General features: G+C 46.5%; 1 protein-coding gene across 3 annotated transcripts in view; it reads right to left on the bottom strand.

Annotated features, from left to right (window-relative positions):
* Positions 1-181: 181 nt before the first annotated feature.
* The window catches only part of nbeal1 (neurobeachin-like 1), a 70,864-nt gene continuing 48,649 nt past the window's right edge, over positions 182-22,396 (bottom strand). For 2 of the 3 annotated variants that reach the window (XM_054743189.2, XM_054743191.2), the window contains 36 exons: positions 22,109-22,198; positions 21,866-22,043; positions 21,652-21,785; positions 20,238-20,397; positions 19,979-20,081; positions 19,753-19,906; positions 17,149-17,307; positions 16,905-17,064; positions 16,721-16,809; positions 16,054-16,644; positions 15,792-15,967; positions 15,431-15,719; positions 15,015-15,323; positions 14,784-14,933; positions 14,553-14,710; positions 14,349-14,473; positions 12,688-12,817; positions 12,461-12,609; positions 12,259-12,392; positions 12,072-12,173; positions 9,880-9,975; positions 9,662-9,786; positions 9,443-9,583; positions 9,223-9,353; positions 8,016-8,125; positions 7,737-7,854; positions 6,455-6,552; positions 6,255-6,371; positions 6,085-6,174; positions 5,380-5,489; positions 4,987-5,159; positions 4,798-4,892; positions 4,589-4,705; positions 3,056-3,217; positions 2,834-2,982; positions 687-1,127 (listed from right to left, as the gene is read on the bottom strand). In XM_054743189.2, coding sequence (XP_054599164.2) covers positions 830-1,127; positions 2,834-2,982; positions 3,056-3,217; positions 4,589-4,705; positions 4,798-4,892; positions 4,987-5,159; positions 5,380-5,489; positions 6,085-6,174; positions 6,255-6,371; positions 6,455-6,552; positions 7,737-7,854; positions 8,016-8,125; positions 9,223-9,353; positions 9,443-9,583; positions 9,662-9,786; positions 9,880-9,975; positions 12,072-12,173; positions 12,259-12,392; positions 12,461-12,609; positions 12,688-12,817; positions 14,349-14,473; positions 14,553-14,710; positions 14,784-14,933; positions 15,015-15,323; positions 15,431-15,719; positions 15,792-15,967; positions 16,054-16,644; positions 16,721-16,809; positions 16,905-17,064; positions 17,149-17,307; positions 19,753-19,906; positions 19,979-20,081; positions 20,238-20,397; positions 21,652-21,785; positions 21,866-22,043; positions 22,109-22,198 — 5,670 coding nt within the window. In that variant the 3' untranslated portion in view covers positions 687-829. Of the gene's footprint in view, positions 492-686; positions 1,128-2,833; positions 2,983-3,055; positions 3,218-4,588; positions 4,706-4,797; positions 4,893-4,986; positions 5,160-5,379; positions 5,490-6,084; positions 6,175-6,254; positions 6,372-6,454; positions 6,553-7,736; positions 7,855-8,015; positions 8,126-9,222; positions 9,354-9,442; positions 9,584-9,661; positions 9,787-9,879; positions 9,976-12,071; positions 12,174-12,258; positions 12,393-12,460; positions 12,610-12,687; positions 12,818-14,348; positions 14,474-14,552; positions 14,711-14,783; positions 14,934-15,014; positions 15,324-15,430; positions 15,720-15,791; positions 15,968-16,053; positions 16,645-16,720; positions 16,810-16,904; positions 17,065-17,148; positions 17,308-19,752; positions 19,907-19,978; positions 20,082-20,237; positions 20,398-21,651; positions 21,786-21,865; positions 22,044-22,108; positions 22,199-22,396 lie in introns of those variants that run through there. The other variant, XM_054743190.2, reaches the window with a different exon arrangement.

Genomic DNA, 22,396 nt, shown 5'->3' with positions numbered 1-22,396 from the left:
TCCTTTCTGTGTGAACGAAACGAAGTTAAACACCAAGAGCTGCAAATGTGAGCGGATTTATCAGAATAAATAAACAAAACAAAAAAAAAACAAAACACTAACTTGTGTTTATTCCTATAAACAAACAGAAAAGTCAGAGTTTGTTCTGATGAATGGAGTTAAACTGCATAAATCGGGGAGACTTCAGGCAGTCGATCGGTCAAGAATCACGATCATAAAAAAGGGTCACGTGAACATTGTAATCAAAGAAAAGCAGGTGGATGTGAAGAATGTTGCAGGAATGATAAAGGCTGGGATTTGGCCACCACAGCGCCAGCACCGTCGGACCAAAGCAGGAACTGATCTACAACATCCAAACCCGTGGGACAATGAAATTATGAGAATTTGGTGATGGGGAGGGAGGGTCAGGTGTTGGTTTGGGTGTTGTACTCCATCTCTGCTGAGATCTGAGTCAGCTTCTTGCTGGAGGAGCCCCACAGCTTCCGGGTGATCTGGGAAGAGCCGAGGAAGATGAGGGAGAAGGGGGAAGGAAGAGTCAGCAGAAACAAGGAGGAAGGATATGATCCATGAGTGATTTCAACAAAAAAAGATGGAAAAACCTTGATGATTTCTACATTTATAGACCAGTTTATACCCAACACTACAGCCTACTAGCACTAACTCTTATTATTATGGTCTGTTATGGCTTACTGGAGCATTAGTTAGTTTGTTTCACAGCTTCTTTTTTTTTATAAAGAGCACAAAACTAAAACAAACACTCTTGAATGAGGTAAGAACAGTTTAGGTTCTGCTCAGTGTGTGTGTGTGTGTGTGTGTGTGTGTGTGTGTGTTAGGGTTTCTGTGGGCTGGAGGCAGGACTAAACAGCAGCTGGTCCCGCTGGTGGAGCAGGCGCGTTGGCGAGCGAGCTCGGAGCGGGGCGAGCAGCGGGGAGGACATGAGCGGCGACCCCTCCAGGCTCTGAGCGATGTAATTCCGTAGGGAGTTCTTTACCTCCGCCGGCTTGCCCACGCCCACGATGATCAGCTTGCCGTCCTCCAGGCCCACCAGCACGTGGCTCTGCTCCTTGGTGACGGAGACGCAGCGAACGGGCACCCGCATGGCCATGGGCTCGGCGCTCAGGGACAGGCTGCACAGGAGGGAGCAGGAAAAGAGTCACACCTGAAACTCCGAAGACGTTTAATGAAAATATTAGTAAGTTTAGTTGTTACTGTTGAACGACGTGGTAAATCCCTGCATTTGAGTTGGTTTAATTAAGGATAGGGATGGGTACCTTTGACATTTGAGTCGATTCGGTACTAATTCCCGGTACCTAGGAATCGATACCGGTACTTAACGGTACCAATTTTAGATACTTTTGAGTGTTTAATATTTTAATTCTCTTTTATAATTAAATATATATTTTTCTCAATATACGTATAACCATATTTGATAAATATCACGATAAATAACATACAACTGTTTGTATTTTAACATCGTCCTTGTAGTTTTATAAGCTGATAATTAAACTGAAGCAAACATCTTTACTGTGAACTAAATTTACTGTGTATCTTCATTCCTTTTGCCGTCTTTTTTCATTTGATTTTTCCTACTGGGAAGTATTTCCGAGGAGAAAGCGAACGCACCATTAGCTGATAACAATGGTGGCAATGGAAGCTAGTTTATCAAGCTAACGTTATCTTAAACAGTTTATTTAGCTGCTGGAGCAGATTAAAACGATGATACCTCACACTTAGATCGTTGTCGCTGGTTTCATCTTCACCCAATCACCCGTCGCATTTAGTAAAGTGAAGCCAAACTTTAGAGTGCGTTCATGTTCTAGTCGGAAATTCGGACTTCCTAGGAGAAAGCGAACGCACCATTAGCGAAACGGAAGCTAACAAATCAAGCTAACCTTGCCTTAAACATTTTATTTACCTACCGGAGCAGATTAAGATGAGGATGTCTCACTTAGATCGTTGTCGCTGGTTTCATCATCACCCAGTTACCCATCACATTTAGTGAAGTGGACCCAAGCTTTAGCGTGCGTTCTTTCTACCATGCTGCTCTGTTTACAACTGGCTCGCAGCGACCGACGACGTAATGCACTTGCGCATGCGCAGCTGTCAAGGCAAGTTCTCGTTATGAAGGACGGGTACCGAAACGAGGCACCGTTTCAAATGACGTGAATCGGTGCTCAGTCGGTACTATGGAATTCGGTCGGTACCTTAAAAAGTACAGAATTCGGTACCCATCGCTAGGATCAAATATTTTCCACTTTGTGTTCAAAGTTCCTATAAAAAAAACTTTATAAATAAACTTACTTTAGGCTGCTCAGGGCTGACAATGACCCAAGTCATTCAGAATTGACTAAATAAATCCTTTTAAAGGTCTAGTTAACTGTCAAAAATATGCTGAAAATAGACTAAATAAGCCATGCACACATGCAGAAATTATGCAAAACAGGGAAAAGTTTCCTAAAACTTAAACAAATAAAACAAAAATTGCCTTAATGAATATTTAATGTGACATCACTGTTTAAAAACTGCCAGAAATTTGGCAAAAACAGACAAAATTCTGACAAATTGTCAAGAATTAGCTTGAAAAGTAATAATCAGCCTGATAAATGTTCTAGTCAGACAGATAAACGTGTAGATCTGCCTGATGAATCTTTGGAATTGGGTTGAATGAAAAGACAAACATCAGTTTCAAAAATCTACCTGATAAATAAAAAATCTGCCCAATAAATCAGCAAACGTGCAGCTAATGGTGGGTGACCAATCACCAACCGGCCTGCTAAAATGAAGTGATTAATCACAGAAGCGCCCGCTGTTTCACAGACAGACGTTTGCTCACCTGTAGAGGTCTCGGATGGACAGGTATCCTTGCTCGCTCCCGACCACCACGTACTCCCCAGAAACGCACATGTCGGTCAGCTGCTCCTTCAGAGCTTCGCTGCACAGGTGCTTCCCGTTCACAGAGTAAAGGTGGAGCATGTTTTTATCCTGAAGCACAAACACAACCTCTCAGTCTTCCTGATAGCTAACCATCTTTCCAGATGTTGGTGCAGATGTTTACCTTCAGGGTGGCTTTGCCCTCCAGGCACGTGTGGACCAGCAGGTGACCCTCCCAGGAAACAGCCAGGTGGAGGACGGAGAGCGGGAGGGAGCTGTCGCAGGGCGGTCGCAGGCATCGCATGTACTGACCCCGACGCACCGTGTGGATGATCACGGTTCCGTCCTGCAGCACCGAGAACACGAGGCTGAGTTCTACTAGAGTCCAACAAGGACTAATGAGGACTACCTTAAAATATTTAAAGGCTGGCCTATTCATGATGAAAAGTTAAGTTAGGATGGGAGGCAGATCTTTTAGTTATCAGGCTCCTCTCCTGTGGAACCAGCTCCCAGCTTTAGTCTGTGAGGCAGACACCATGTCTACTTTTAAGACCAGGCTTAAAACATTTTTAATTGATAGGGCCTATGGTTAAAATCTGATGTTAGCCTAAATCTGGACAAGTGGGGGAGTAGAGGGAGGTGGAGTGTACAGTCGGTAAAGACGGCTCTCCCTTGCCCTGCCTCCAACATGCCTCCATCTAAAAGGCTAGGTTATCCAGAGTTATCTCTGTAGTTATGCTGCTATAGGCTTAGACTGCTGGAGGATACGCTGACCACTTTTCACACTCTACTGCTTTATTCTACAATCTGCCCTTTAACTGTATTATTTTCTGCAATTTCAGCTGTTAACTTTATTTTCTCTCTAAGTGTTTTTCTCCCCAGAAGAAGCTACAATGATGTTCTGCTGAGCTGTGGTGGCCTCATGGAGGGGGCCATCGTCTAGCATACTGCTGCTAACCACTAATACATTCTCTCTCTCCTGATAATAACTTTTTGCTTTCCTTGACGTTGGATGTGCTAATACTAGTTTACCCGTTTAATTATAGATTCACTAGGATAAATAAAATAAAATTTATCTCTCACCAAATAGAATATTTACTAAGAAATCACAATATAACAATAGACACATTACTGTGTGTGTGTGTGTGTGTGTGTGTGTGTGTGTGTGTGTGTGTGTGTGTGTGTGTGTGTGTCTGCTCCGTCTTCTTGATCCCCAGTGAGTCGTGGAGGATGGCTGCTTATACTGAGCCAGGATTCTCTGGAGGTTTCTTCCTGTTAAAAGGGAGTCTTCCTCTCCACTGTCGCTGCATGCTTGCTTAGTATGAGGATTGCTGTAAAGTCACTGACACTAATCAGTGACTCGATGCAATTTGCTGGGTTCCTTATATAGGAAACATTTTTTCTGATTGGCTTAATGAACTGACCTGAATTGGAATGATTATTATGTGAAGTGCCTTGAGATGACTCTTGTCGTGATTTGGCGCTATATAAATAAAATTGAATTGAATTGAATTAAAGATGTTGGTTTAAAGTTCACGATTTTCTACGTCACTGATTGGATCGTGAACAGAACACAGGAAATGCTGCCATAAAAGCAGAGAAGAGCTGCTATGGAAGCCTGAATAGTCAAACAGGAAGTCAGTGCAGGTTTAAATAAAAACAGCACTTCTTTATCAAGCAGGAGTTAAACAAAATATCCTTAAGATTTATCTCTTACTCGAGATCCAGAGACGGCCATATCGAGCTCGGTGCTGATGGCGACGCTGACCACCTCGTCTGTGTGTCCGTACAACACCTGGACAGGTTTGGGGGAGAGACCCACAGGAGCTCCACCCTTCAGAATCACAGGAAACAAAGGAACTAAACCCACTGCTGCACCAGAACACGTGAAGTTTAGCCGATACAAGAACGGTCGGCTGTTCGGACCTGCTGCAGAACCTGCCACACCATGCAGGTTGTGTCTCTGGAGCCGGAGATCAGGTGGATCCCACAGTGGTCCGTTGCTAAGCAGGTCACGATGTCTGAAGAGACAAACGCAGAAAAAAAAAAAACAAGAGTAAAACTTTGAGTCTATTCTTCACATCTTCCTTTTTGTAAAAAACTATTTTTCTTTACCCATGTGTCTGATGTGCTGTCCCACAGTCCTGCCCTTGACTAGCGACGTGACACGAAGACTGTTGTCCCAGTGTCCGCCGCTGAACAGCAACTTCCCGTCGTGGGAGACGACAAACAGTCCTGCTGTTACGTCCACACCGGGGGCGAAGGGCTCTGACAGGAAGCGCTGGGTTCTACAGGAAGAAAGGACGACAAGCCTAAAACATCCAGAGATCACATTTTCAACAGACCAATGTTACCAGCTTGTGTCAGCAGGTGGCAGAGCTGAGCAGTGAACCAGATAGATCGATGTATAGTCGGTGAAGCTTCAATATGGCAAAGGACGTCCATAAAACAGACAAACAGCCTAGAGCAGACCTATAATAGACAACCTGGCAGGAAGACTGTTCTCACTTAGTGTTGGACACCGTGGGGTCCTTAATAAAGGTGAAGTAGTTGGAGATGTTCTTGTTGTAAGGCAGCCACCCATGAGTCCCCATCAGGCAGTTTTGGCTCACGGTTACCTGGAAACAGCACAAATTAGATCACTGCATCATTTATTTCATCTTTCATAGGGTCTCTAGTAGAAAGCAGGGTATCTGCAGGTTTAAGGGAGCCAAATTTAAGACTTTTTAAGACCTTTTTTAAGGCCACTTTGACCAAATTTAAGCTATTTTTAAAATTAAAATTAAGCTATAATTCCCAGCTATTGCCTGGAACCGGTGCTAACCACGTCAAGAACGTGGGATTAGCCATCCAATTACCATTAAACTTGCACTTCCCCATGGTGCAAGCACCCACTAACTTAACCAGCTTCTGTGCTCATCTAAAAATAGCCCCCTTTCACAACCAACTGAATGTGTACGGTTCCGCTTACGCCAACATTATACACAAAAAAAAGCTGAACACTAACTAGAAATTCACGAAAATTTTATAGAAATAAAATAATTTTGTTTATTGGGTCTTTGGTCATTTTAAGACCTTTGGAAACGGGATTTAATGATTATTTGTCATTTTTAAGGATTTTTAAGGCCTTAAATTTGGAAAAGCAAATTTAAGACTTTTTAAGACTTTTTAAGGACCCGCGGCTACCCTGAGAAAGGTGGTGCCAAATCTCACCATGGTGTCGGGACTCCCCTGGGTGATAAAGGACCGAGACTGATTCTTTGGCACGACGGCTTTGACCAGCGGCACGTTGTCACTGATCCCCTGGAGAAGCACGGAGTGTGTTCATGAGATAACTCAATTAGACTGGTAAAGCAGATCAATTACAATTAAAGATAATTAACCTCAACAAAGAAGGACTTGAGGTCGCTGAGCTGTTCAAACATGTTGAGAGGACATGAGTCCATCTTAGACTTCCTCTTCTCCACTTCCTCCTGGGACAGACGCACTGGATGGGGCTCCTGAACACAAACACATGGTCAATGGGAGTCAACAGGCCACATTCACTTATAAAACATTCTGTTATCAAATATCATTTCACCACCTTGAGTAACTGGCAGGGGGTCTGACCAAAGTTACTGATCATCCCTTCCACAGCTTTACGCTCTTTCTCATCAGTGATGGCGTCTAGGTCCACCGCTCCTGTAAACGCAGATGCCACAATGGCTGAAACTCTGGTTCTGACTGATCTGCATAAAGCCTTTTACCATCAACCAATAGGAAATGAAGCTACTGAGTGGTTACATTGAAACCTGACAGAAAACAGATCATTATTATTGATTAAAGTAAATTCAAACCTGCGGAAATCTGCGGAGTTCCCCAGGGTAGGGTTTTTGGACCCCTTTCATTTTTAAGTTATATTACGGATTTAGTTTATAGACAAAACATGTAAATTACTACACAATGCTGATGATATGGTGATTATGTTACACAATAATGTTGAAGTTACTTCTGAGATGCTAAAAAGTACAATGGGATCACACAAAAACTGGCTGGTTTGCCTATTTTTAAAACTAGAAAAAACATATTTGGGTTTGGTGTTCTTTGGGTCACGTCACAGGAGGTTTAAATTTCCTCGTGAGGTAGACGTTAGCAGTATGGCTATAGGCTTTGACTGTAGTCTGTTGATTGGACCCACTGAAAATGAGTAATTTTGCACCAAATCAATGGCATTTATGTGTTTTTAATGTTCCCTTTAGACATATTCATAGTAAATATATCAAATCACTTTAAATTTAATAACTAAGATATGGGGAAGGAAATGCCCCGCTTTACTTTGTCATTTCTTTTTAGTCTTCAGTCTGCATCACAATTTTTGATTCCCCACTCCCACAGCTTCATCAAACACCCCGCTAAAATACACCTAAACCCCTCAATCATAAAAAGTGTGTTGGACTTTTGGAAGCAGTACATCTACGGGTTTTGAAAACAAAAAGCAAAAACTCCTAAAGCTTCCACATACATGACGATTTGGTGAAACAAGAAGAACACCATCTTTGGAGCTCTCTAGCTGAGGTAGACTTTACCGTAGAAACATCATTCATGGTTTTAACCGTTTATAAGGTAGAATTTTTATTTTTAGAAAGGGTTTTACTCAGTCGAAGTTTTGTGATCGTTAAAGGTTTTATCAAGAAATGTTCAACTCAAAACAAAAAAGCAGTCTTGTTGGAACATTTTCCCCTTACTGTTCACAGTTCTCATAGAGTTCATCCATCCAAATGAAGGTATATTTGTTCTCATTATTTTAAGACTTGATTTCTTTTGAAATCGCTCACAAACAGCTACCATCAAACATGACACAACCAAGGCAGCTGTTGATTGGTTACCCTCGTAAGTGCAATAGTAGAAGACGTTGAGCGCCTCCACAGCGGCGGGCCCTCTCTGCTTGTAACCAAAGATTAGGTCGATCCATTCATGGAGGTGCGCTGACACGTACTCGGACTCCTGTTGGAGTCGGAAACGCATCAAAGACGGTACAATATTAAAGAATTCTTGAAGAATAACAGGTCAGTATGAACACAAAAAGAACATTTAATGTATTTTATAGACTTTATGTCTAGTGAGAATAATCTCCTAACAGCATTGGAGCTAAAGCCAGGCCTCACCAGAGCTTTACGGTGTTTGTAGATGAAGTCCTCAGGGGATTTGGCCCATTTGGGTAGAACCACATCGTTTACCCTCTCCTTAGAGATCTGCAGGCGGCCCAGATCGAAGGCTGGAGGCATCAGGAAGAAGAGGGAAGATACGTTGAGAAAAGAGGAGTAAAGGATACTGTTGTGTCCTTGGGCGACACTTAACCCACAATGCCTGCTGGTGGTGGTCGGAGGGACGGGTGGCGCCTGTGCTCGGCAGCCTCGCCTCTGTCAGTGCGCCCCAGGGCAGCTGTGGCTACATCGTAGCTCATCACCATCAGTGTGTGAATGTGTGTGTGAATGGATGAATGATACACTGTAGTGTAAAGCGCTTTGAAGTCCTTACTCTGAGGCCCTGTCCACACGTAGCCGGGGATCTGCCAAAACGTAGATATTTTTCTACGTTTTGGCCTGTCATCCACACGAATACAGTTTTTTCACACGAAAACAGATCTTTTTAAAAACTCCGACCAAAGTGAAGATCTGCGTTTTCTCCGTTTTGGGTGTCTGCGTGTGGACAGACAAAACCGGAGTTTTAAGGTCCGCAACGTCACTTTCCGCGACAAAAAAATGCTGACATCACGTGTGCGACCTGTGTTTACACTAGCTGACAGCATGGATGCCCTCAGAGCTGCGCTCGCTTTATCAATTGTCCAAGCGCTTTTTGCTTGTTTGTTTTTGCAAGCGGAATTACTGCTCCTTGCAGAAGACCACAGACGAAGGACGAGGTTAAGAACGGGGGAAGTACTGCCGCCTACAGGTCTGGCATGTCCTTAACAACGTATTTATCCGGGTACGTGTGGACAGAGTTTTTTTTTTAAAACAAGGTGGTGTGGATGCAAGTTTTTGGAGGGGCGGATATTCGTTTTAAAAAAAAAACGGCTATGTGTGGACTAGGCCTGAGAGGCGCTATACAAGTGCGGGTCATTTATCATTTAAAGGAACATAAGAATGAACATGGCTTCCACTGTGAATGTGATCTACTAGCGGTTAATTCTAATGGCAGATTAAACTGACAACAGATTAATCTAAATGCTGATTAATCAATCTATCAGTTGAACAACAGATTAATCAATTAACTCCATTCATGAGTATTCCATTAAAAGACACTGGATTCATGTGAAAATATTTCCGGTTTCAGCTATAGCTAGTGACCATCAGCTGACCTGACAAAACTCACCGTTTAGGTTCTCTAAAAACTCTGGGAAGTAGAAGAACTCTGGGATGAGCTCCTTGACGTCGTTGGGGTTGTCCATGAGGGTCTGCCACGTCGCTGGGATTGAATGGAACTGACGGTCAGCGCAGTCAAACCTGAACCAAGTTAGCATGCTAGCGTTAAAGTGCCGACCTACAGGAACTTCAGAAGAAGGAACAAAATGAAGGCAAGACAGACGTCGTACCGCCCGCTCTGCAGCTGGATGTGCAGGGAGGTGAAGGGCTCCACTCGGATCAAGTAGTGCATGACGCCAGCCGCGTTTGAGTAGTGTGTGCCGTAGTGGAATCTGTCGATGGTGCCTGTTGGGTCCTCGAAGCTTTCGTACCTGGTAAACATGAATAATTCACAACTCAAGTACTTCTAAATCTTCAAGACGATGACTCTATGTTGGACCGATGATTACTTTTCTCTAACTGCTTTAGCGTTGCGTTCGTTTTGCACGGCCACTGGCTTCGACAGGTCCCGGAACACCTGAGGATCAGAGAGGTCCAGCTCCTCTGACGTGTAGTCCGACAGAATCCAGGGAAACTGGAAAAACGCAGAAATGTAATGATCTCAAATACTGATGTTCAGTAGAAAATCTGTGGCCTGGAGCGGTCTTCAGGAGAGGAATGAACGTACCACTGGGTACTGGGAGAGGTCGTTGTACGTCCTGCCTGCAATCGTGTTGAGTTGCATCAAGTAGTCAAAGTTGGAAATCTCTCGATTCACCCATTTCTGTAAAAATAAAAGACACAGATCCCCTCTTTATAAAGGAACACGCTCCGAACAGCTTAGTTACATCAATGTAGGCGCTGCATGGTGGCAGCGAGACGGTTGCAGGTTAGAATCCCAGCGACAGCTTTTCAGCACACAGTTGGCATGTTCTCCCCATACATGTGTGGGCTTTCACTCACAGACCAAAAATATGCAAGTTGGGTTGAATGGAGACCCTAAATTGTCCCCATGTGTGAGTGGTTGTCTGGTTGGTGTCCCTTTGATGGACTGGAGACCTACTAAGCCTACTGTCCACTGGAGATGGTCACATGGAGCAGCAATACATCGATTACATGGTCACGCATCCAAAATGTAAAATCAACAGAATAATTATTTAAAGGGACTTTACGGACTTTTTAATTTTTATGCTCGCGATTGCCCCCTCAGGCCAAAAGCGTAACGGCAGCTTCAATAGTAGGCTCGTGCACGAGGCGCGCATGCTGTACGTGCACACTCCTTAACGAAAATAACAGCTGAGACAGTCCCGTGTGTGTGTGTGTGTGTGTGTGTGTGTGTGTGTGTGTGTGTGTGTGTGTGTGTGTGTGTGTGTGTGTGTCTGTGTGTGTGTCCCGGAGGACAGAGGACAGGAGAACGCGCAGCTAATTAATTAAATAATGTGGTTCTGTACCTTTCTCTTCAGCACAGCCGACAAAGGTTTATGATGGGTCAGTCCTCCTGCATGCTCAGATCATTCCCTTCCCTTGCTGGAAAAATTGTTCCAAAATGAAAGTTGAACCCACATCTTTTTATCTGTGAATTCAATGCCGTTCGGCGAGTCTCAAATAAAAATTTGGGCATCTTACTGTTAAAAAATATACCATTAATGTAAAAAAGAAACTCTAAATGAACTATGTTCACATCCAGAATCGAACCCGGGTCTTCTGCATGGGAGTCAGACATCTTACAAGGTGAGCTACACTCTAGTAACATTCACAGTATCTGTAACTTTTATATCCTTGATGACAGCTGAAACGTCAAACCAAAGAACGGTTCGGAGTGAAAATGGCTATTTTGTTGCTAATTTGCAGGAAATATCTAGAAGAAAGTTCTACAGAAAGTAGCTAAGGGTCCTCAGAAATGTAGCTAGCTTTGTCACTAGGCGTTAGGAACAGCGACAAAGTGGCACTGCCTCTCTCTCTGCTGCTAAAGCTATGGATAGCAAATGCTACGGGCTATGCCTGAGCGTGAACGCGCATGAAGCAGCCTGCTCGACCCGAGCATCTCTCTTTTTCTGTGATTTTACAGAAAAACAGGCAATCACAGTAAAAATGCCAGGGCTCATTCTACAGGACCAGGGCATTGCAGGAGAATGTATGAAGAAGACATTTATTATTTCTATACATGATTTGGCTGTCACACTTCCATAATGCTCCTTTAATAAATCCACCGCTGACACTGTTCTCCAGCTGCTCCCGTTCCTCACCAAACATGTTAAACGGAGAAGCTAGTGGCGTCACGGCGAGCAAGAAATCCTCTCTCCCCTGGGAAACGTTTGAGTTTAATCATTTGTAATTTTCTTTCGTATCGACCAGGGGATCCTAAATTAAATAAACTCTTAAGGGTTTGGTGACTGAATTTGACATGTTGGCTTACATCAACCACAGCCCACCAAAAACATCGCCTAGGCAAGGTTGTCATCAGAGCTGTGACGTAGAAAAACTACAAAGATGGCGTCGGCTCATTTGAGAGGGCTTTGGCATCAACTTTGAGCAGATTGAGGAACTAAATTCCTTTATTTCCTTTCCTTCTTCTTCATCAGTGTACGGCAGACCGCCCTGTTGACTGATTTCCGTAGTATGTTACGTTGTTTGTAGCTCCGATTGGTCCTAGCGGTGTCCAACTGCATGCAGAGGCAGTCTGAAAGACAGCAGTAGATCCCGCCCTCTGACCGAGCTCCGTCTCAGGGTTGTGGCGTTTACTGCTCTGGAGCATACCGGTGCGTGTAAACACGAGGAGGCACCTGCAGTTATCTTCAACTGTTGCTGCTCATCAGCCCCAAAAGGGTTAAAGGTCACAGCAAACAGCGATGAGGGTGAAGTCCTGGTACCCGTCTTTACCTGCGTGAGCCCTGACGCCTTCAGGAGTTCCTGTGGAGAACGCGTTCCGTAGAGGTTGAGCGATCGCAGCAGAAGCATCCGGCTGTAGACTTTGTTTCTCGCCTGTAAAACAAACAAAAAAACATTCTGCATCAGAAACTCCGTTCCGCTTGACTCAGGGATAAAGGAGACATCTTTCTTCTATCACCTCTTTTTTAAAGTTGAGGAAATAGTTCGTCTGGTCAATGAGGAAGATCTCCAGAGCCGAGCGGCGCAGGTTGTACCTCCTGAGGTGGACCTCTCGTATCTGAGACAGCGGCCACTTGAAGTCATGGCCGACTCCTTTAAAGAGAAAACCGTTATTATAAAACCCGGTTTACCGCGGCGTTTCTCCTCCGCCGTCTCCTCACCCTCCTCCTTCTCCTGGCTGCCGTCGTAGAAGTAGATGTGCTGAGTGGTGAGCTCCAGGCGGCCGGGGACCACGTCCACCACCGTCACCAGTTCGCAGTCCTCCCACAGGACCAGCTTCTCCTTCTGACCCGCCTCCTCTGCTTCAGCCCTGCACAGCGACAGAAAAGGAACTGACACGGATCCGTCCTTCATCACCTTTACCTTCCTGCGGCCCTTTCAAACTGACAGGTTGTTGGCGGCGGCGGCCGGATCGTCCTCTGGCAGATCCAAGATGTCGTCCTCCAGGTCGCTGACTTTGACCTGTTTGACGGCCTCCAGCAGCAGAGACTCTGGGTTCGTGCGCTGCTGATGGACACCTGAAGACATCCCAAGAGCAGTCATAACAGAAGACAGATCAAAGGCCATCCAAGGGTTAAAGGTCATTTCAAAACGATTTGAGGTCAGTCGTTCAACAGAACACAAAGGTTAGAACGCTCAGGGAGATGACCAAAATCCCAAGAGCTCCATCGGACTACCGACGTCCATTAGTAGGTCAAAGGTCACGACAGAATTACTAGAGAAAGACTGAAAAAGTAGGACTCTGTAGAGATCAGTAGGAGAAACCCTCTAAGGCACATATGTCAGACTCAAGGCCTGCGGGCCAGATGCGGCCCGCGGAGCATTTTTATGTGGCCCGCGAGATAAATATCAAAAATATATTAAAACTGGCCCGCTGGCCGATTTTACCGCAAAGACTTCAACTCCCATGATGCTTTGCGGCGTCAGCGCGGAGCCGACTCGCCCCCTCCTTTGTGTTTTTTCCAGTGCCTGCTGCCGCTGTCTGCAGCTCCGCTGTCTCGGACAAACTAAACACTCTCACTCAGCGCCGAGTTCACTCAGCTGTTTTCTGACGTTGAAGCCCAGAAACGGAGATTCTAGCCGCTCAGTAACGTGTTCACGACTGAAAGAGAAAGTTTTCCAACTAACTTCCAGACAGAGCTGATATAACTCCAGCGAACAGTGACACGCTCAAACAGCTGTCGTCGTGTTTCCTCCCCGACACACAACAACGTGGTCAAGCTGCTCAGACATGTTCAGCAGCACAAACCTATGTGAGCACCTGTTGTCATCTAACGTTGCCATTATAATGATGAAGATGAACGAAACAACAGGAGTCTCCTCCTCAGCTCAGATCAACCCCATGATGCAGGTATCTGGCTGGAACAGGTGAGCATCACAGTAAACCAGTGGAGCAAACTGAGCTTTAAATATGTTGGTTTTATGCTCGTTTTCTGCTCCAAAACATGAAAGTTAACAGGTGAGATGTTGCTTTTTGATTTAAGATAAAATGATATTTTTATGTTGTTGTTGGACCGTGAGAAAAGATTTAAAAGATTTAAAGATTTAAAAGAATTAAAAAATGCTAATTATACCACAAGTAATGAATACCACTGATGCCTTTTATTTAAAACCGACTTGCTCGTGTGTAATTTGGTTATTCCACATTCAGTGTTAATGCAGAAATATGTTTGTTTCCAAATTTAAAGTTTCTAAATTGCATACATGTTGATAAAGAAAACGTGCAAATTTGCCGTCACTTTTTCAAAAAATATTAAGTTTGGCCCTCGACTCCGTCCCAGAGTTTCATTTCGGCCCCGTGTGAGTTTGAGTTTGACACCCCTGCTCTAAAACAACCTGCTTTTGAACGAATGACACCGAAGTTTACCCACAACGCACACGACGTAACAGCGGTAGGGTCAAACACGAGTCCATCGGTGGGCGCTTGGCCCAAACGGGGACATAAAACAGGACACGCGTCCCAAACAGCAGATCTGACAAAGATCTCAACCCGACGTTTGCGTCGGTCGGATCCAGATCGAGTCCTGACCGACAGCGGCGTCTCCGTACCCAGGTTGTCCCTCAGAGCGCTGGCCTCCCGGTGAGCATCGAAGTTGTAACTGCGGACGAGTTTCAGCCTCATCCTGGAGTAGTTCTCGGCACTCGACACCCTCCAGTGCATCTCCTCCTGCTGCCTGTAGCCGGCAGACACACCCGCGTTACCGCTGAAACCAGCTGACGTGTTTTTAACGAGGGGGTTACGACGACACGCACCTGTGCGCCCAGGGCCCCCTCTCACACACCAGGCCCCGCCGTGCTGCCTTCCACTGCCTGAGGGTGGCGCTGTTCTGGCTGTGCTGCTGCTTTAGCATGTTGTTGTAGCGCAGGTTCTCCTGGCGGCTGCGGCGAGAGAACGGCTCCACAAACTGTTCCTGGAAGATTCAAAACATTAAAAACGAACAGACGAGGAAACGTTCCCGACCGGCGAACCGGAAGGTTTAAAACCTGGAAGCGGAGCTTGCTCTCGCCCCTCTCTCTCTCCCTCTTGTGTAGGCTGAGCATGAAGGCCTCGTAGCACTCCTTCCAGTACAGAGCCATGGTCTCGTGACCCTGGCTGAACATCTCGATTTCATACTGCTTCATGTACGGAATAATCTGGAAGAGATCAAACGCCATTAGGAAGCGTCCATTTTCCCCTCTGAGGTCGCCTGACAAAGACGCTCGTTAATGTCTCACGTATTTGTCCAGGTAGACGCGCCACTCGGGTGTGTTGCAGTACAGCTTGAAGTCCTCGAAGAAGGACGGGCTTCCGCTGGTGTCGGGGAGCTGGGGCAGGTGCAGCTCCATGTAGAGGAGGCGGCTGACCTTGGACAGCAGCGTCCGCAGCACCGGAACCAGGAAAGAGTAGATCTCATCCGTCCGCTCCTGGATGGAGCGCCGCAGGATTCCCTCCAGCTTCCCCAGCAGGTAGCACGCCTCGTCCTGGCTGGACACCTCCTTGGTCTGCAGGATGCCGTTGAGCTTGGCGGTTGCCATGGCGCACACCTGGGACAGAAAGGACTGGTTACAGTGACCGTTGTGGGTTTTTAATGGTGCCCGTCTCCGTGTCTGAAAGTGGACAAAAGCAGAGGGTGACGGGTAGAGGGGCTCACCTCTGGGTCTTCTTGAGACATGAAGCCCAGGAGAAGTCTCAGTCCAACCTGGGACAGCTGGAGCCACTGGGATCCAGCCGAGTACCACACCATGAGGCAGTCCATCAGGGTCACGGTCTCCTCCAGAACCTTCTCCGTCCACAGCGCCGGGTTGACCAAGCCCTCGGCCTGCAGGAAGTCCTGCACCATGTGCAGCAGCCGGACGGCGTTCTCCGTGTGCTGGGGCAGCTTCGCGGCGGACGCTTCGCGGTTGTCGCTCACGGCCCACTCCAGCAGACGCTCCAACAGGCTGGAGGACAAACAAACCATCAGCAGGCGTTTCTATGGAAACGCTGAAGGGGTGGCCGACTGACTCGCTGACCCGAGCTTGATCTGATCCACAGGAAGCAGCAGCTCGTTGGCGGTTCCCAGTTTGGTGAGAGCCGAGAAGACCTGACCACGCTCCAGCCACGCAGAGTCGTCCGAGCCCTCCACGCCTCGCCACATCACACACAGGACGATCTCCAGGAGCATGCTGCACAGTTCCTCCTCTGCCCTCTAGGGGGAGACAAACACCAACACTTAGACACCTGAGTGAAGAGACATGTCCTCTGCAGACGTCCTGTCATGACCTCCAGACTCACCTCTGCGTTGTTAAACGACTCCCCCAGTGAGATGTTGTCACTGAACAGGAAGCTGTCCTCAGTCAGACAGGAAGTTGTGTCTCGGTCAGCAGCTTGTCCTGGAAACGGCTTTGATGTTTCCAGGGGAGAGGGCGTGCTGGGCATGCTCCCGGGTGTCTGGGTGCCGTTCTCCCCGCCCTCGTACGTCTGCAGGTGGGACAGGTCTAACGTCAGCCCCCCCGACTTACCCGCCACCCAAGGTTTGAGCGGGAGCGGCGGCTCATTGGAGGTCGAGGAGGACGGCGTGTCCAGCAGGGAGATGGCGTCGCTGTTTTCTAGGCTGTCTAGGGAGCGGGCGTCCCCGATGCTGACGCGGTCGTCCTCCAGACGGCCGGCGCTACCCGCGCGTCCCCTCTTCTCCAGCGGGAGCTCCAGACGGTTGGAGCCGCTGATCCGGTTGAGGTCGAGGCTGCAGGTGCTGACCGAGTCGGCGCCGCGGAGTGGCTGGGAGCCTTCGCCCCGGAGGTAGAGCCGCATCAGGGTGTCCTGCCAGCACTGCTGCTTGGAGATCTGCAGCGCCGCGTCTGGCTGGGACTGGATCAGCTGGAACACCTGGAGAACAGGTGGAACAGACATCAGAACCACGATGCCGGAGCTGCAGGCCGTCACCAGGGCGATGGTCCCTCACCCTTTTGCAGACGATGAGGCGAACGCTGGGTCCAGCCCGGTGAGTGAGCTGCACCAGAGCCATCAGGTCCTTGTAGCTCACCACAGGATCTGCAGAGTGGAGACACAAACCGTGGAAAAGATTTAATGAAGACGTCTAAAGAAAAACCTTAAAGAGGCTGAAGTTTCCCGCGGGGAGCACCGACCCGTATGGAGGACCTGATTGAGGAGGCAGCGGATCAAAGTGGGGGTGATGTGGAGCTCAGAGAAGACCAGAGACAGACCGGTGTACCCCGCCTCCCGCAGGCGCAGACGCTGCTTGTTCTTCTCGTAAACGCGGTCGCAGCGAAGCATCCGCTCAAACAGCTGCCGACAAACGGAACAGAAACAGGAAAATCTATTTTTTCTCACCAGCCTTTCCGTGATTTCTAGAACGTTTCAGAGACTCACCTTGAAGACGAGCTCTCGGAGTCGGTCGGAATGTTTATTATTGAGGAGCAGCGTGTAGCAAGAGTCGGCGGCGGCCGGCTCAAACAGGAGCAGGAAGAGCTGATCTTTAGCCGGGCTGCTCTGGAGGAGGCTGAGCAACATTTCTAACAGGCAGCAAAGCTACAAAACACACACATATGACTGAATTTATTCACTTCACCACATTTGTGCCTAACAGTAAATCGACAGTTTATGTTTCTGGTCTCTGAATGAGGCTAAAAAGTTCTAAGATTCTTTTTTAGGGTCGATACTGATCATAAAAAAATCTCACCCGATTAAAAAAAAGAAGAAAAAAAAAAACGCTCCAAATTTTTTATATTTAGTTGTAAATTTTTCCTCCCCGTAAAGAACAAAACACCCATGAATGCTTTACACAAACACAAATGTGATAGTGGGCTGCAGGGCGCTGGTTCAGCATCTGGTGAGATCTGCACAGACGGCCCAGATCTTGTTTGATCACCAAGACTAACAGGCTAACGGCTAGTCACAGGATGAGAAAAGGCCAAAGGTGATTTCTGCTTCCCCCCCCCCCCCCCCACACACACACACACACACTTACAATAACGTCAGATTTGCCTTTGATGGTTTTTAGAACTTTACGTTTTTTATGTTAACGTAGCTTAAAACAGTTTAAGTTATACTCGTATTTTGTGTGAGCCTCTGGACGTTTCCTCCTGTTAAAAGGGAGTTTTCCCCTCCACTGTCGCCACATGCTTGCTTAGTATGAGGATTGCTGTAAAGACTCTGACACTAGTCAGTGACTTGACGCAACCTGCTGGGTTCCTTATATAGGAAACGTTTTACTGATTGGCTTAATGAACTGACCTGTACTGGAATGTTTACTGTATGAAGAGCCGTGAGACGACTCTTGTCATGATTTGGTGCTAAATGAATAAAATGAATTGAGTTGGTCAATAGAAACATGAAATATCACAATGCGCTAATGTGCTAATTTCTACAAGAATAGCCGCTGCTAGCTAGTGGTAGCACTTCCTGTGCAGCATGGCTTCCTGCAGAAATATTATGTTTACTCCTGAAAAAACGCTAAAATAAGAAACTGACATAAATGTTTACATAAAAAAACATTTCCATCAACTACTGGATATTTTGGGTTAGACCGGGGGTCGGCAACCCGCGGCTCTGGAGCCGCATGCGGCTCTTCCATCCATCTGATGCGGCTCTCTGTGCTTGTAAAATAATGAATGGATATTTAAATAAAATACTTTATGTTTTACTGCATAAATTTTACATCTGTAAGCTAATTCTAAATGTAAAGGCTGTCTGCGTAAACCTGAACAGTTCCAACCCGGTCTTACTGTGAGACCGGGTTGACTGGTCACACTTGTGCGTAATCATGCGCTGTCTGAGCTGACGAGGATGTGAGATTCTGGGATTCTCCTCAGACGCCACATTGGAGACAGGAACAAGCACTATTCAGCCAAAGTTTCATCATCAGGGAACATTTTCTAATTGACAAGTCTCTCTGAGTGACAGGGTTTGGAAAACTCTCGCTTCAGTCGGAGGAATCTTCCCGCATGCGCTCTGGTTCTGCGACGCGCTCCAAGCCCCTCTCCACATCTTGAGATCGCTGTGCACCGTACGTACGCGCTGACAGCGAGCTGCGCTGAGCAGTGTCCAGCTCAGATGTTCAGATGGGAATCTTTTCTTGGGTGATTTAGCTACATCTGCGATGTGCATAACGAATAAAATGTCAGTTCGTCTGCTTGCGTCTGGGCAATTCTTTCTATTCTTTCTCCGTCAAAATAAACCGTCAAATACAGGAACTATCCGGTCAACACAACACAAGCCCGGCTTTTAACTGTTCTGTTTTCTTGTGAAAATAGATCAAATTAAACTTGATTAACACCAGAGCCAGGAGTACTGTGCCGTTATCTCCGTCACTGTAAATGAGGGAAAAACAAAATGATCGGATCCTTTTCTGACCTTCCCCACCTACAAAGTTTAATTACAACAATCAAACATGACAGAGCCTGGATTTGTATTCTGAACAGTCTAAACATGTTTTAAAAAGAAACGTATGACAAAAGTGGCACCTGCTCAGTAAAACCACCAACAGGGTGAAAAATATCTAAATACTGTAGGCAGAGACGGGCTACAACTTCTGGATCCATTTTATATAAAATATTGTAGGCAGAGACGGGCTACAACTTCTGGATCCATTTTATATAAATCATTTTATTGATTATCGTCTTATGAAAGATAACTTTGACGTGCACGAGCGACCGGTACTGGCTGCTGTCACCTGTTGTGATTGGTTAAAGCAGCTCTCAGATGTCTGAGGGTAGGCCCCGCCCACAACGCCGCGGCTGCTGTGGCTCCCAGTGTTTTCTTTACTGTGGGAAACGGGTAATAATGGCTCTTTGATGGGAACAGGTTGCCGACCCCTGGGTTAGAGCTCTGGAATTAGACTAGCTGTTAGCTTATCAATCTGGGCAGAAACCACCCCACCCTCTGAAGTCAAACAGGTGAGACATAAATTCTTTATAACTTTTCTTCACTAGATCATCATCATCGTTGTTCTGGAACTTCAGCAGCTTAACTCGCCTGCTCTTCATCCCCGATGGCAGCAATGTATCCCAGAATGCTTTGCATTTCCTCCTGCGACATGCCCTTGCTGATGTAGTACTTGATGAGGCCGCCCAGAGACGCTCGGATGGTGCGAACATCGTCGTCATTCATGTCGTTCTCTTTATTTTTACTGAAGCACAAAGAAACTTTGAATTTTTTGTTTGAAGATTTAAAAAATATGACTATTGTCACATTTGTTTACCCGTAGTAGAGCCGCGTCGTGTCCAACAAAAACTGAACGCCGTATTTCTTCCTGAACTGCTTCCTGTTGTCTTTGATGATGGTGGACATGTACTGGATGTGACCTGTTGGTGAGAAATCAGGGTGCATGAGTAAAACTCTCTCTCTCTCACACACACACACACACACACACACACACACACACACACACACACACACACACACACACACACACACACACACACACACACACACACACACACACACACACACAGACGGACCTATGCGCAGTGGGAAGTCTCCTTTGTTCCAGATGTTGAAGTTGAACAGCAGCTGCGTGTGCAGCTGCTGCAGCAGACTATGGTTCTTCTCACAGGTCACCTGCTCCACCAGCAGCTGCACGGCAACCAGAACGCTGACGTCCACCTGACCCGCCGGGAGCTGCAAACACACACACACACACGCACCCGGTGTGAGGGCAGAGTACAGCGTGATGGCACAGATTGGATAATGAGACGCTTTCAGACAGAGGAGCTCACATCATCAACATAAACAGATAAACGCAGAAGCAGGCTGGGGTTTGTTTTGGCTCTGCACCAATTACAGGGTGTGGTGGGTCCCCTACAGCAACTTTCACCACATCTGAGAGATTCAGATTAGATCTGGGCCTCTGGAGGCTTTTATTCTACCCCAGGATTACTAAGATCTGCCTCCTTCTCCGAGTGAAGCACATACATACATACAGATGAACTCTGAGGAGACATGAAGATTTAGATGTAATCCAGCCTGAAGCTCCTCAGTAATTCTGAATCAAACGAGCAACAAAAATGCAGCGATTCAGATTTTAGAGGCCGATACAGATTTCTGATATTTGCACAATCAAAATGCTGACAAGAGATTAAGCTCAAAGGAGCTAAAGTGAACAGAATAGGATCTGATTAATGTGAAAAATAAGAATCTGGACGTAAAAACTTCCACACACAAGATCTGTAATCGCTAAGCCTGTATTACTGTTACAGAAAAGCCTGAGATGCTTGATTTTGGAGATTGAAATGAGCCGATCTATACTTACAGCAACACTAAAACATTTTCCACTTCTCCTTCCTACTAGTTGAAAACTAGTCATAAACAACCCTGCTGCAGCCCGCTGTAGCTAGCTCTAACAACGAGCTAATGCTAACACGAGCTAACTGATTGTAAAATAAGCCACAATGGACAAAAACATTATTACCCAATTCCGAAAGCAACAAAGCCAGGTCACCATCAATCCTCCTTTAGCTCCCCTAAACGAGTGTAGGCTGCGCTGATGTTCGCCTCCAAATTCATTCTTCTCTTACTTTGATTTCCAGTTTTCAGCAAATTTCTCAGTCTTCTGTTGTTTTATTAATTGACGGATGGCAAACTGAAAAAGTTGACTGCTAGCCTTTATATTAGCTACCAGCATCAGTAACCTGCTAACAGCTGCAACTAGGAACTCGTGTTCCTACCTGAACCACAAAACTGTTGAGTGCAGTTTCTGCTCAGCAGAGGGCGACAGAGTGCTCTCTGATCTAAAGATGCTTGTGTTTCGGGCTCAAGAACCACTGAAACTCTTAAAATCCACCCAATAACGGATTTGTTAAGCAGGACAGAGTCAGATTTCAGCAGGATCCTATCACCCTGAAACCTTCAGAACGTGCACATTTCTGACGGGACCTTTTGCAGCAGGGCTCCCAGCGTTCCCACGCCGTGCGAGTGGAGCAGATTCTCCTGGTTGATCTGGTGTCTCTGCAGAAAATGTTTCAGCACCAACAGGAACGTGGCCACCAGATTCTTCTCCAGACGCGCCTCTGAAAAAGGAGAAGACTCGTGAGTTCTCCACCCGCTGCAGCGGCACGAAGAGAAATGAACGAGCAGGCGCGTCTCACACCTGAGGCTCTGTTGGTGGGCAGAATGACCCAGTCTCCGTCTGCTGGCGTGGTCACGTCGGGGGTGATGAAGTCCGACACAGCTGCAGGGTCACTGGTCTGCAGGCCAGGGGTCACCAGAGCCAGCTGCTCCAGTACGGGGAAGAGGACCGGCAGGCCGCCCACACAGTTGATCATATCCTGTTAGAGATAGGCAGATTCAAGATGGAGGAGATCTGGTTACAAAGGTTGGTTCTACCGCTCACCTTGATGTCCCAGTTAACGACTTTCTTCCCCGTTAGACGTCCGTGAAGCGCGTTCGGAGACAGATCCAGGCAGATGGGGTTTCTGCAGGCCTGTTGACACAAAGGAGTTAAAGTCACTGCATGACCCCTTCAATACTAACACTAAGTTCAATAAAATATTAAAGTTTAATATTATTCTGCTCTGCTGAGAACTACCCAACAATTAATCTCCTGTAGGGGTCCTGCCACTGTTGTTGTTATTAAAGAAGTAATAAAGAAACTTTAACATAATAAATTTGTTTCCATAAA

Source organism: Nothobranchius furzeri, chromosome 14 (genome assembly GCF_043380555.1).
Source record: "Nothobranchius furzeri strain GRZ-AD chromosome 14, NfurGRZ-RIMD1, whole genome shotgun sequence".
In the NCBI taxonomy this organism is placed as follows: domain Eukaryota; kingdom Metazoa; phylum Chordata; class Actinopteri; order Cyprinodontiformes; family Nothobranchiidae; genus Nothobranchius; species Nothobranchius furzeri.
The sequence above is the reverse complement of the archived record's forward strand: the minus strand, read 5'-3'. Positions and strand labels throughout refer to the sequence as shown.